At 33.7% G+C, this 15,156-nt stretch overlaps 1 protein-coding gene across 10 annotated transcripts in view; it reads left to right on the top strand.

The window, feature by feature from the left end:
* The window catches only part of Epha5 (EPH receptor A5), a 360,726-nt gene that overhangs the window by 333,378 nt on the left and 12,192 nt on the right, over positions 1-15,156 (top strand). For all 10 annotated transcript variants that reach the window (XM_087187714.1, XM_087187718.1, XM_021262295.2 and 7 more), the window contains 3 exons: positions 1,883-2,032; positions 10,140-10,333; positions 14,412-14,567. In XM_087187714.1, coding sequence (XP_087043840.1) covers positions 1,883-2,032; positions 10,140-10,333; positions 14,412-14,567 — 500 coding nt within the window. The remainder of the gene's footprint in view (positions 1-1,882; positions 2,033-10,139; positions 10,334-14,411; positions 14,568-15,156) is intronic.

The following is a 15,156-nucleotide window of genomic DNA, read 5'->3' as shown; positions in this document are numbered from 1 at the left end:
GCTGGGATTTATTATCTCTTTCACTGTCCAAATTGGTTAACTTTTGTTTTAATGCAGAGTAACATTTTTATTATCTGTCATTCTCAAGATATGTATTGGATGCATTCTTAATTTATTCAACTTTTTTAAATGACACCTATAGATAGTCTAAAAATAGGTTCTTTAACTGATTATAAGGGTGTTTTTACATTGTTTCTTTGTGACTCATGGATATTTGAGGGTTTATACTGTGCTGAAGGGCAAGAGTAATTAATCTAAGCAAACAAAGCCTTCCAAAGGCCTGCTTAGTAAGTCAATAAATTAACTGATGAGATATCTGTCTTCTTCTAACTATAATTGTCACTATCTGTGTTAAATGAAACCTCATTTAAGAATTCTCCTGATATTAGACTTCACTTAATATATGTAGCCTAAGCAAGATTGAGGTTATAGAAAAGTCTGTTGCCAGTTTGATTGTTGATGTCTCGGTTAAATGCAAAAAGTGAACTTTTCAGGGTCTGAGTCAGTGTGTCATCCGTAAATTTGGAAGAGACAAAGACATAGAACCCATGCCTTTCCAAACATAATGTCTCTGAAATGTGGTGTGGTAGTAGATTGTGGAAAAACTCCGAGATGAGTAGATAACAGAATTTGAATAACATGAATGATACCTACAGTGATCAGAGGACCAGGAGAAAACTTGTGGACTAAAGTTTAGCATAACCAAACAACAACACTTCTAAGAGGGATTCGATCATGCATTATAGACTGTCACAGCCTCCTGCACAGTTAGGTCTTATGATGTGACCCTCCCTATGAATACTTCATCGACAAAAATAAGTTTCAGGAAAGTCTTCTTCAAAAGTTTGTTCAAATTATTTGTTAAAATTCAAACAAATTCAATGCCCCCGCCTGCAACTTGAAGCATGACATGAAATTGTAATTTCCTCATATATCTTGAAAGTTTGGTTTATGACAGCAATTTATACAAATTAGATTATGCTTTTCCTATAAAATGGAAAGGCCTGTGGTCTTTTTTTAAAAGGAAAGTCCCCCTCTGTCTCTGTAATTTATAGTTCCTTATATAGATGAAATATTTACTTGTCTGCTTATATTTGCCTGCTTTTAAATATCAAGAGGAAAAATACTTTATCCTTCCTGAAAGAGGCAGATATAAAAGTGTTTATTTTGTGAAGGAAGAATTAATATACCAAAACAATTTTTCTACCATGTAACACAAAATAAAATAAAAAATTAATATAATGCCAAGTTTCTCCCTCATAATCCAAGTTCAATAATTTTCAAATTGACTGAATTAAACAAGATACACATATCATAGGTTATACAGTTTAACCAAACAAAAACGTGCTATCAAAAAAGAGAAAATCAAGTCTAAAAGAAATAAAGCAATATTGAGGGAATGTATATGTTTTTAACATGTCAGATTCTTTTGCCTTCTATTAACTATTAAACTTCTTAGGTTTGCATTTAGCAACCTAGACTTCTACTTACATTTCTGCGATAAAAAAAATATTAAAAAGCATGCAGGGAATGTGAGGCCCTGCTCTCTGGTAGGAAACCCTGGGAGTACACCTTATTGATTCACCTGACTGCCTGCTTTCCTCTATTTAGAGCTGCCCTCCTGAGGACTGTAATTGAGATATGGGTCTGGTATGTGTTCCAGGAGTCAAATAGAATTTAAACTAGAAACCATCCGGACAGCCAATTAGCAGTTAGTCTACAATTGCTTGTGGGCTGGGAGATGTGAGAAGAGACTGCATGCTGTCAAACACATTCACTTAAAAATGTTACATCTCTTTCTAGACCTTTTCATGAGACAGCACATATCCCTAGATAACACCGGAAGTATATGAGGATTTTAAATATTCTTTTTCAAATTTAGGGAGGCAAAATTCCAATCAGGTGGACTGCCCCAGAGGCCATAGCTTTCCGAAAGTTCACCTCTGCCAGCGATGTGTGGAGCTATGGCATCGTAATGTGGGAAGTGGTGTCCTATGGAGAGCGACCCTACTGGGAGATGACCAATCAGGATGTGAGTATGCAGCAGTTCTGTCTCAAGTTGAAAATGAAATGCTTTGTTCTGTGAAACTGGACGCTTATGTTGTTTTCATCCCTAAAAATGACAGTTTCTTGGAAAACATGAAATCCTTTACTTACCCTGTGATGTTTCCTTGTTGTTGAAGTAGGCTTTACCCTGAAGCTGCAAATGAATTGGTACAAAGGAACACATGTTGTAGGCACATAAAAGTTCTGTCCCTTGCCAGAGAGTTATATCTGTATTATAGCGATGCTTCACCTTTTTGTCTGAATCATTCTCAAAGATGAAGAAGGAGCCATCAAAGAACAAATCCTGACAAAGTTTTATGATTTGCATTTGATAAAGGCATCTAATAGCCCAAACCAAAAGGAGGAACGATATTGATTTAATAGTGGATGTTCATTGAGGATAAAAAAGAATAGTCTATGTTTCTTTAAATTGTAAAATGTAGGAAGAGTTGTATTGTGTATTTAATTTGGTGGATGAAAACGAATTTATTTATCCCACAATAAAAAAGTAATGCTGTCTTAGCATAATAGAATCTTAACATTAAAGGAACCATAAAAGAGCCTTCTATTTAAATTCCAAATGTTTATATGAGGCCTGACACACAATACTTCCTGTGGGATTATTGAAAATTGATACTTTTCCTTCAAACAGCTGCAATTATAAAGGTAACTGGCATGTACTAAGCCCTGTCTTAAGTGCTTTCCCAATTGATAGCTCATTAGTTCTTGTACTGAACAATCAATTCATTAGTGTACTTCTTTGAAACACTTTTTTCCTCCAGTTATTTCTTTCCTCTGTGTTCTATGACATCTCTCTCCTGTACCCGCCCTCAGGGGTTGTTAGATCCTACAGCTCTCCAGCTGAATTTCACCAAAACAGCCACATGCCAACAATTCACCCTTATTTTCTGATTCAAAAATTCAAATTCAGTTTGAACTAAAATCAGTCACATCAGTATTTCAAAGTGTTTCCACAATTGCAGGGCCAGCTGGATCAAGCTATGTACAGTAGGAATGAATGATCACATTTTTGCTCCTTCTTCTCTACCAAAGTCTGTATCTGGATTTTGTAGAATGGATTTTAGTGAAGAGATAGATAGAAAGCTTCTTCTAGGAAAGACATCTGGACCTTTTATCTCTAGTGGGGTGCATATCTGAGGGCTTTCAGAGCTCGTGGTGAAGATGTCCTGCAAAATCCAACATGAGGAGGGGATTCTGGAGCTGCCTTCAGAGCTCCTCTCGCTGTCTCCCTTTAGCACTTTACAGCCACTTGCATCTTCCCACGTGCAACTGCTTTACCAATGGAAACACATTGTTTTGGATGCTTCTCAGTGAGGCCTCTCTTGCAGGTGCAATCATAAGCTGTTCCAACTGTTCTGCTTTCTTCAAACTTTGAGGTTTGAGGCCAGGGTCACATGCCAGCTTCCTTAACATTGCTTCATAGTGTGCTTTGCTGGTAGCAACAGCAATCAAAGAAAAACAACAAGAAAATGATTTTATTAAGGTCTCAAAAATAATAAAGTTATACCCAAAATTTCAACCTGGTTATCCTAGTTTGTTTTTTTTGTTAAATCTAAACACCACACTGTCTCCAATTGCATCATGGTCCTCTTTCCTTTCCAGTCATCAGTCTTCTAACTGCATATGAAACATGAAAGACAATATATAATAACTATTTTGGATTGATCTAGGTGGGACCAAGATCTATTTACTACTCTCTCTTCTGATAAGAGCCAAATGATTATAAAGCCTACAGGCCACCACATAATTGGTCTTCTAAGGTAGCTTGAAGGTCGTTTCAATTACATCATGCTATTTAATTTGTATAAAAGTGTTTTACTTTTTTTTTTTTAATTCTGAGGATTGAACCCAGGGTCTTTATACTGAAGTATATGCCCAGCCATTTTTTATTTATTTATTTTTAAATTTTTCAGTCAGAGTCTCACTAAGTTGCTAAGCTGCCCAGAGTGGGTTCAAACTTGCAATCTTCCTGCCTCAGTCTCCAAGAGTACTGGAATTAGAGGAGTATGCCACCACACCTAGCTTCAGTGATTCCTCATATGCTGCTCTGTGTCTATCTCACTCAGGGGAAACATTTATCTGCTAATTGTCTAGCTAATTTCTATTTACACTTCACATATTTTGAGTTCTGCTTCTGTCAGAATCATTGGACTTTGCCAACTGTGTAGTTGATCATCTCATTATTGACAGTCATGCCTGATGTAGTTATATCTGTAACAGATAAAAGTATAGATCAAAATAGAACACAGTGCGAGGTGAATACTCAGAAGTGTTTCTGCTGATGCTGTCTAGCCTGCCTCATGTTCCTCAGGCAGCAGACCCATACTGTCACTCTACTGTTCTCCCCATCTCTCATCTTCTGACTGAGATAAGCAGAGCACCTAAACCTGACCTCATTTGTCAAGTAGCCACAATACAAGAATGAGTACAGTTGCACCTTAGACAGCAGCATGTCTACTAAGATGCCAAGGCCAGTCCCATAGTCACAGGGCTGGGCCAGTGCCCCTCGGTAGGGATGGACTATGGTTACGTGTAGAAGGATATAGGAGCAGCAAGGTGAGAAGGATTGGGATGAATTCCCTAATCTTTCACATCTCCTTATTTCAAACTATAGTTTTCCTGAAGTCTACATCTTGTGTAATAATTCTGTTTCTATCCTCTTTATTTTCTAATTTCATTTATTTAATGTCTAATATCATTTTTGGCATTGTAGACCATCCAATATTACTCTCATAAGTGCTTTATTTATTTCTATTATTCCTTTTTAAAAACAATTTTTCTTGATTCTATCCATTTTAGTGTGTTGACACTTTTCTAAATAAATTTATTTCAGTGTATTCAGTAAAACACAAGGTAATGCTGATTTAGTATTGTTAGGATGAAAATAGTATCAATTACTGGTTTTGACCAAGTTTTCCAAGAACATAGATGAAGTTTATGGAAAATGATTATGTAATTACAGATCTTTCTGTAACATTTCCTTTTAATTCACTATCCCTTTAACACAGTGTACAATGTGAAAAATACATGCTTTCTTATTTCCACAACATCCTCATAATCATCAGTGGCATTTAATTTTTAAATACAGCATTAAGTGTGATATTCCCCAATTTCTATTGAATTGTTTCATCCACACATGACCAATCAATGATACTTGAAGATCATGATCACTGGCTATTTTTTTGGAAAAAAATTCTCAGAGAATAAAGTTGAAGTACAGTTTTTTCAGTTTCAAATGATATATCCCATATATCTGCACTTATAATAATATCTATATTTACATGTCTGACTCTAAAATACTTTTTACTGTTTCATACAGTATAATCTGAATCTCGCAGAGGAAATCTTTCTCTTTGTCAGGAAGACAGAATAAAGCTAGGTTTCTTTTGATTTAAGATTTCTGCTGCCATCACAGAGACAAACTGGAACACATACAATTAAAATAAAGTAGAATGATTAAGATAAGTTGAGGTAAATACCAGATAATGAACTGTGATTCAGGCTGAAGAAGCTAAGGTGATATCCTGTAGTGAGGAGGAGTCTATTTATTAGTACAAACATTTTAAATGTCAGTGTTTCTCAGAATAAAAAAATTAAATATCTCATTGTATGTTTATATATAATGGTTGTGTTTTCTCTTGTATTTATTGACTAATGAATGCATATATTCTAATAAGCATTTAAATTCTAAAAGATCTTCAAGCTCTTTTAAATAATCAGTTTTTCGATATTTTTATGTTACATTATTTTTCTCATTTTCAAGTGTTAGTTTTCTGTGCTTTCTTTTTCCCAGTGAATTTTAATACAGTAGTTTCTTTGCTACCTCTTTTGGCCTAGAGCTTCCCTATAAGGCAGCAGGAACATTTGACTCCAAAAGATATCCATTTACTTTGTACAGGATCTGCCTCTATTCCTCTTCTTATACTTTGTTTGAATTTTCATTGTGACAGATGTGTGTGTATATATATATGTATCATATATATATATATATATGATATATACCTGTACATATATGTGACATACACCTACAATATTATACCACATATAACAAATATTATATTATTAGAATATTGTGTGTTATAGCAGAAGCAGAATGTTGTAATTAACAAAGATAGGAGTTTGAAAAATTTAATTCTCATCTAAATACCAAAAAATACTAAGATTTGAGAGCATCAAATTATTCTGTTTCTTACCCTTGATGCAATATCTAAAGTAAACATGTGGGATCAAGAATATTACTTTCAAACATAATATTAGGCATCTTCTAATGGCAGTGCTGCCCTTGTATGTAAGTATTTTTGGAACTGGTATCATCATGATAATTTCACCCATTTAAAAAGTGATACATAAAGAAATATAAATACTTCAACACAAAATTTCTGTACTTTGCTATTGAACAACAGCAAAAAGAAACAAAACAGAAAACTTGGACTTAAATCTAGTCATCTTGTATTTTAAAACTCTTGGTCAGGTTCAGTGATTTTAAAGGGAAAGGATTTGAATAGATGATTTCTTAGATCTATTTAATCTCTGGAACTCAATTGGTCTAAGACTGATATACTAAGAAAAAGGCATACTCAATGTATCTTTAATAACTTTTGGAAACAGGCACGAAATCCTAAAATAAAATTGATATGACTGAAACTATTTCAGATATATTTGAAGTTGTTTGCTGAAATATATTCATAAACTGGTTGTTTCTGTGAAATTTCATATTTCACAGTAACAGCTTTTCTATGTGAGATTTCAAGCAAATACTTCAGATATGGTACATCTGAACTGGTGTCAGATTGTCTTAAAAATTTCTGGTTTCCTATTTTTTTCATTTCTTTGTTCATTTTAATTTTGATTGGGATTATGATTCATTTGATTGTGTGTTTTTAATAATTTTTTTAAATGAGCAGCCAACATAACACTTCAGTAGGTTTGGGGAGATCTGCAGTGTTTCACAAACCATAAAATACTAATACTCTTCAGTTTGCCCCAGGAAAAGGAAACAACAGATTAAAATGAAAAAAATATTTTTTAGAATATTTTACATAAAATATAAAATCATAGTTCTAAATTTATTTTAATGTGAAATTTTGTTTTATTGTCTCATTAAGTAAATAAATAAATTCTAAAGCTGAATTTTAAATTTAAATCAGTTCAGTGATCTAATTGCTTAGAGGACAAGTTGTGATTTAACTTAGAGACGAGGCATTTTATTTCTTTTTTCTTTTCCTTTTTTTCTTTTTTTTTTTTTTTTTTTTTGGTACTGGGGCTCGAACTCGGGTCTTTGCGCTTGCGCAGCAGGCTGCGAAACCACTGAGCTAAATCCCCGGCCCGAGACATTTTATTACTAAATATAAAATTAACCGAAATAGAACAGATTGAGTTTATGAGTCTGGAAGTCACTTTTTTTTTTTTTATTCTTTTGTATTAAATTCTTTTATTGGTACATTGTAGGTATACAACACAATTACATTTCTCATTGGGAATTGTACCTTTATATAATGCATCTTGGTTCTTATTTGTCCCCCATTCCTAGCCCTCCCTTCACGCCCTCCACCCTTCCCTATTTACAAAGACTTTATTTCCATTTTTTCCATTTCTCGTCATTTTTTCCTTTCCCTTCTTGGATCAAAGAACTGCCCGCTTAGCCCCTTTTGCTGTTGTAGAAGATGTCTGCTCTCGGTAGGGCATAAAGACGGCCTCTGTCAAGACCCTGGCGCTGGGTAGTCCAGGCAAGAAGATTCAGGGCACCCAGGGTGTCAGGCCTGGTGGAGAGGAGCAAAGGAGTTTGATTAACCTGGTCCTGTAGATCTGAACTGACCCCTTCCAAAGGCGGGTCCCACCTAGTAAAGAACTAGTGGCTCAGGAAGGAAAGACATTTCTTTCCCTCTCTCTCCCTCCCTCCCCTCCCTCCCTCCCTCCCTCTCTCTCTCTCTCTCTCTCTCTGTAACAGGCCTTGTGCTCGAGAGGCAGGCAGAGGAACCACTGAGCTAAATCCCCAGCCCTTTCTCTTTTTTTTTCTTTTAAAGAAAGTTGCTGCAGGAAAATTTACAACTACATGACAGCAACTTTGGGATACTAGTACATTAGAAATTAAATTATGTTTTAAAATATTTTCCCAAAAGAGGGAAAATATATCACAATTGAAACTATTCATATTAAGATAATTTATACTGACACATATATACTGTTAAAATAATGGTATCCTACGGCTGGGGATTTAGCTCAGTGGTTCCAGTGCCTGCCTTGCAAGCACAAGGTCCTGAGTTCTATCTCCAGTACCAAAAAAAAAAAAAAAATCAAAACAAAATAATAGTATCCTATCAGCAATGAAAAGTCTTATAATGAGCAAATTAAATAAATGAACTTACATAAACATATGAGTGCAAATGGTAATTTTTATTTCTTTAGTATTTATTTGATCATTGAGAATAAATATTTTCCCAAAATTTATTTAGTATTTTCATTTTTTGTTTTTGTCAGTTTTGGTTAGTATTTATTTCTCATTTAGTTTTTAAAATTATTTAATTTTCCAATATGTATGAGCATTTATTCCTTTAGATATGTTATAGTTGTTGAGAATAATTTCTTCTGAGTTTTGAACTTTTAATTGCTTACGTTTTTTACCTAACTAAAGTAGACATGACTGAGGTCATTTGTCTCTAGTTACCCAATTATTTCTTTGACCATTTATTTCCGAGTCCTTGAGTAATTTTTATTTCCCTGACTTTGCTCAGTGACTGGTGCTTCCCAAGAACCTTTATTATACTCTTTTCCCACAGAAATAGAAAGTACACCAGCCTCAAGCTGTGACCAAGCGCTGATGACCCTCACATTTATATTATGAGCACCCGTGTCTCTGGTGCTCCAGCCAGATTCCTGCAAACGGCCATCTGGGTGTCTCCCTGCCACTTGAGATCAAAGAAGTCCCAAATTAAACTCACAGAATTTATTCACTCTGTAAATGTGTTCACCCCAAGTTAACAGAAACAACAATTTGATATGATAGCTTGAGGTTGATCTCTGTTTTCCCCTCCTCTAGACCTTAAATTTGTCATTTAATCTTCTTTTCATCTTCCACTGGATTTGTACTGGTGTTATTTGCTTTATCACAGAAAGAGTGATTTTTTTTTCCAATCCATGCAAATCATCTTTGTGAAGTTCCGATTCTAGTAATTTTTTTCCATTTAATAAACCAAGTCTAAGTATAGGAAAGTATAATTAAGTTTGTTAATGATACATTCATTATAGGATTTTGAGAAATATGTCCATTAATACTAGTTTTGAATATTCAAATATTAAAATTTTGATAACTACATACAAATTGTATTCTTACTTTCAACTGCATGAGCAAATCTCTTCTGGATTTAGGTATTTTGATGGCAGCAGAAATATTACAAATGTTTTCAATAAAAACCTCACAATTAGACGGATACTCATATGTGTGGTTATATTTAAAATCAATGACATTTATGCTGCTTGTGCTAGTAGACAGTCATTCCAAATTCCTGACAGGAATCAGTAGATAATAATAAACACTCAGACCTTGACATTATTAAATGATACATGAGACAGTTATGCTAATTTAGCCTTTGACTTATTCATCATTTACCACCTCAAAGTCTCGTTTGAAGTAAAATTGCCATTCTATTACTTTAAAAATGTGACTTTGCACATATTTTTTCATTAAAAAGACATTAACTTTTCAGAGAAATCACTAGAAAATTTAATCTGTATTTGACTCCAGAATGCAAAGATAAATAAAACATGAACTGTATATTTTGTGTCAATTAATCTTACAAATCACCCTTCACAAAGATTTTAGATAAAAATGATATCCATTTATTTTGTTTACAATATGTGAAAAAAGCCTGTATTTATATACTATGATATTGTATTTCTTTGTTTTTATTTTCCAGCCAATGAAAATAGTCATGGGTTTAAAAAAAAGTAGTGATTATGTTTATTATTGCAAAAGAAATAATGAAAACTAAAATTGTTGAGTGTGGGTCATTTCTCAGGCTCTTCTACATTAACTGTGTGACTCTGGAGGACTGGATCTATTTTGCTTTTTGCAGGTGATTAAAGCTGTAGAAGAAGGCTATAGACTGCCAAGCCCCATGGATTGTCCTGCTGCTCTCTATCAATTAATGTTAGATTGCTGGCAGAAAGACCGAAATAGCAGGCCCAAGTTTGATGACATAGTCAACATGCTGGACAAGCTGATTCGTAACCCAAGTAGTTTGAAGACATTGGTGAATGCATCGAGCAGGTACTAGGCCAGACCTGAGTGATTTTCCTGAATGTCTTTAATTCAGATGGATGCCACAAGTATTTCACTAATTAAATAATTCTTATATACCAATTCATCTATCAATTTGTATGACAAGCATATAGCTGAATGTAATTTTTGCATAATATTGACTCATAATTTAAAATATTAGCAATTGTACTAAAAAGCAACTATAATTAACCTAATAGTGTAAAGTGCCAGATTCATAAAAATGCATAACCACTATCAGGTAGCATTCACAGATATTCAAATGACATACAATATTTTTATGAATTTTCAAGGATACATGTTGAGTGGGAAAATAGGATTATAAGATTATAGGGAAAGGCCAAATGGGTACTGATATATTTTAAACCAGAATATTTAATAACAATCACACTTTGATTTCTTTAAAACATCTTAGTGTCTATCATGGAAATATGAATACATTTTAATGTTCATATTTTATGAACATAGGCAGCTATAAGGACCCTTTTGCACTTATCCAGTCATACACAGATATTGGATTAATCATTTAGTGTGCAATTTGAACAAGACTTAAAATTGACAAATGAGTAATATTGTAGAGAAAATATGTGTGAGCAAATGACTGTATTTTCTACTTTTCTGAATAACAACATGGAAGCATTTAAATAATCCTGCATACCTATAAAGTATGTTTTCCTCTTTATCTGAAAAATTACCAAATTATTCTTTCTAAAATTAATCAATTTTATTTCAAACTAAAAATTTACTAGGTTGTTATTTTCAGTAGATATGAATTCAATAGATATGAATATCTATTTTATTTATTTCTTATTTATTTATTTATTTATTTATTTATTTATTTATTTTGGCACCGGGGATCAAACTCGTGACCTTGTGCTTACAAAGCAGGCAGCGGAACTACTAAGCTAAATCCCTGATCCTTGAATATCTATTTTATAAGATGTACTTTTATGCTGGTGACAGCATTAGCTGTCTGTTAACATGAATTAAACTGAAACACTTTGTTTATAAAGTTACAAAAGTTCTATGATTTTTGACATAAAGTTTGTTTACTAGGAATAAAAGTAATTTTAAATACAAATGAGGAATGAGTCTTCAAACTGTTCAAGCATTATTAGTTTTCTTTCTTTAATTTTTATTTTATTGGTACATTTTAGGTATACAATATAACAACATTCATCATTGGAAATTTGCACCTTTACATAATCTCTCTTGGTTCTTATTTTTCCCCCTTCCCCTGCCCTCCCTTCAACCCCTCCATCCCTCCCTATTTACAAAGACTTTGTTTCCATTTTTTCTTTTTCTCATTATAATTCCATTCCCTTCTTTCCTTTCTGTGGTAGCAATTGAAGAATGCTTCTTTTTAGCAATTATCCCTTATGTTGCTCCCTAAATATCTGCTTTTGAATTGTTTATTTAAATGTAAGATATTACACCTTTCTCTCATCCATTCATTTAAATTATGTTACTTTGTCACAAATGGCCACAAAGGAAGGTAATAATAAAAAAGGAATACTTAATATTCTAAAGTTATTTAATTTACTTCATCATGATATTTTAAGTTGACAGCAATTTTTTTCTTAAAAATTGTTTATGTTTTCCTATAGTATATAGGATTTGTCTTGCTGGGTTTTATATAAATAAGTTTGGCTTTTAAACTGTACCTGCCACCATCCCTCCTTTATTCATGTGCAAATCCAAATTCTAACAGATGTTAATTCCTAGTTCACTCTCTCACTTTTCATCCTCACCAATGTCACAAGATTTGGTGATTTCAGTAACCATGTAAATGAGTTTGAATACCTGTCAATACCTTGAAATTTTCTACTCCATAGATTTTGTTCTTTAACTCTACCTTGAGCTCTCCTACCCATGGTTATATTCTGGACCCTGCTATTTTCAAAAATTGCAACTCTTTTATAATTTCTATTTCAAAATCCTACTCCCCAACTTCTTCCACCTGTATTGCTATCCCTAACAAGTTTTAGACTTTGCTGTTTAATGGCTACAAATCACTGCAATATATTCATTCATTTATTCAACAAATATTCCCCTTTACTTCCATGTCATTCTGAAAGCTAAGAGCCGAGTATAAGGTATGAAATAGTCCTAAGTATCTGCCTTTATGTAGCCAATACACTCTTGGAAGAGACTGCACAAAATGACGACCTCACAAAAAAACTTGTTTGGTAGAGAGTTAGAGTATGATTCAAGAAGATAACCAAGAGGGTATAATGATTATGGACAGTCCTAATGGAGTTTTGGAATAAAGCTATGATAAATGAGGCAGAAGTTAACCCATATGCGACATATCTGATGGACCATGGATAATATGCATGACAATAGATGGGGAAGAGAATGAGGATGAGAACAAGGTGAACTTCTGGACCACATCTTGTCATGGGAAGCACCTTATTAGCAGATGTGTGGGGAGGATGAAGAGTGTGGTTTGGGACATGTTTGGGTGACATTCCTGTCAGAAATATGGAGGATCAAATTAGACCAGTGGCTGTATACGTAACCTAGTTTGGAGATAAAAAATAAGAAAAACAGTTGCTACTTGAAACTATAAAAGTGAGTAAAATATCCCAGCATAGAATGGAGTTATAGTTTGAGAGAGAAGATGTAGAGCTAAGACCTGGCTTCCTGTAAATTGTCAAGTCAGCAAAAGGAGCAAAAGGCAATGGAGATTGTGGAGAATCCTGGAACACACAATATCACAGGAACTAAAAATAGGGGAAATAGTAACTCAAAACATGTTGGTATGGGATAGGATTTCAAGAGGGAGGTGAAAGGTATGTTTCTGAGAGGTCAGTCATCTTGTAGATTGAAATATGTCCACAGGTTTTGGCAAAATAGATATCATTGAAAAATTTTTATAGAATTAGTTTTCTAGAAACACAGGTTGCCTGAACTATAAATGGAAATGTGAAAAAGTCCAGAGAGCACAAGTTCAAAGAAAGATAATTATGTCATGTATCTTACAGTAGTTGGTCTCCTATTCACAGGCATGTAAATTAATTTTGATGCTCAGGTACATATTTTTTTTTTTTACCATTTTCTGGAGGATAATTATATCTTAGGATACAATTCTAGAAATCATCATCATCATGTCATTATGTTTATTATTATTGGTCAGAGTATGAATTTAGTAGAGTAAAAATCATACCACGTTTTAGTTGATTCTATTCAGATTTTGTATGCTTTTGGAATTATAGTTTATTTTCTAGGTTCTACTTCTTGCTTCAGGTGAATTAGTAACCATCCTTATATAAGAGGAGAAAAATGAAGCATTAAGTAGCTCCTGCAGTTTCTGAGAAATGAACTTAAATAAGTACAGGTTCCTCTAGGAAATTCTAAAAATAATTGGCTTCACACAAATTATTCTGCATGTCTATATTTGGTAGCATTTTTTATATTTTTGTGAAGAAAAACAGTACTAGAAAGTAAATATATCTAAATGACTATATGAAAAATTTTAGTACACACTAATTTTAGAGCAACTTTATGTGCACAGTGAAATTGAGCAAAAGATACAGAGATCTTCCATCTACCTCCTGCCTCTACACATTCAGAGCCTTCCTTCATCTCATAATCAACATCCACCAACAGAGTGGAAGACTGATGAACCTACATTGGCACATCATTGTAACTAAAGGTTAATTGTTTACTTTAGGATTCACTAGGTGTTGTATATACTGTAGGCTTAGACCAACATATAATGATGTATCCAACATTACCATATCATACACTATTATTCTGTTGCCATATAATTCCTGAGTTCATGCATTCATACTACATGAAATTTAAGCTATTGTTTTGTTTCATAGAAATTTACTGATTAGACTGTTATAAGTCTTCCTTCATGACGCATTAAAAGTAACTTGGTCTGCTGATTTTATGTTCTCCCACATTTTGAATTATTTCGTTCCATGTTAATATATATATATATATATATATATATATTCCCTTATAAATACATAGTCACCCAGATCCCTTACATGTGAGTTGACATTACAGTAAACTGTGTTAGAAAAGCCTTGTAATGTTTGTGTCTTATGCATTTTAGAGTATCCAATTTGTTGGCAGAACATGGATCCCTAGGGTCTGGAGCCTATAGATCAGTAGGTGAATGGCTAGAAGCAATCAAGATGGGCCGCTATACAGAGATTTTCATGGAAAATGGATACAGTTCAATGGACGCTGTGGCTCAGGTGACCTTGGAGTGAGTAATTTTTCTGATAATCTTTGCACAATTGCCGGGGCTAAAAAAAAAAAAATGCTCAGAACCCAATCTGGATGAGATCAAGGGAAATCAGTTGACCTTTGTCCTCAAGCAGCAGCTTTCTGAGAAGCCAAGTCTTCTTTAGCCTGTACTGTTAACAACTGCATGGTTAATGCTTCTTGTGGCCAGTGTCTTTGCTTCCTTGCTTCAAACACATAGCATTTGAATAATTGGAATAAGAGCTCCTTGGCAAAGTACTGGTAATTTGTGTTGTGGAAAAGATGTTTTCTTGACAGATTTCTATACTTGTCCTATGTTGAATGTAAATACAAAACAGAACAAACTGTAAGCACAATTGGTGTGGGTAGGCCTACATAACAACAAAATATAGTCCTAAATTTCAGCTCTCTATGATAAATACCTAAGTAAGGAGCATAAACAAAGCCTATATGGCAGAAATGTCATTTAATATCTGAGTGGTGCAGACCAAGGATATATCACATTCTGCCTCTGATGTATTATTTGGTACAAACTCAGTGGAACCAATTGTGCCCTTTCCTGTGTGCACGTTTAAAATAAAATTTATTAA

Source organism: Heterocephalus glaber, unplaced genomic scaffold (assembly GCF_053883595.1).
Source record: "Heterocephalus glaber isolate CG9 unplaced genomic scaffold, H.glaber_assembly_v1.0 deba00001509, whole genome shotgun sequence".
In the NCBI taxonomy this organism is placed as follows: domain Eukaryota; kingdom Metazoa; phylum Chordata; class Mammalia; order Rodentia; family Bathyergidae; genus Heterocephalus; species Heterocephalus glaber.
The sequence above is the reverse complement of the archived record's forward strand: the minus strand, read 5'-3'. Positions and strand labels throughout refer to the sequence as shown.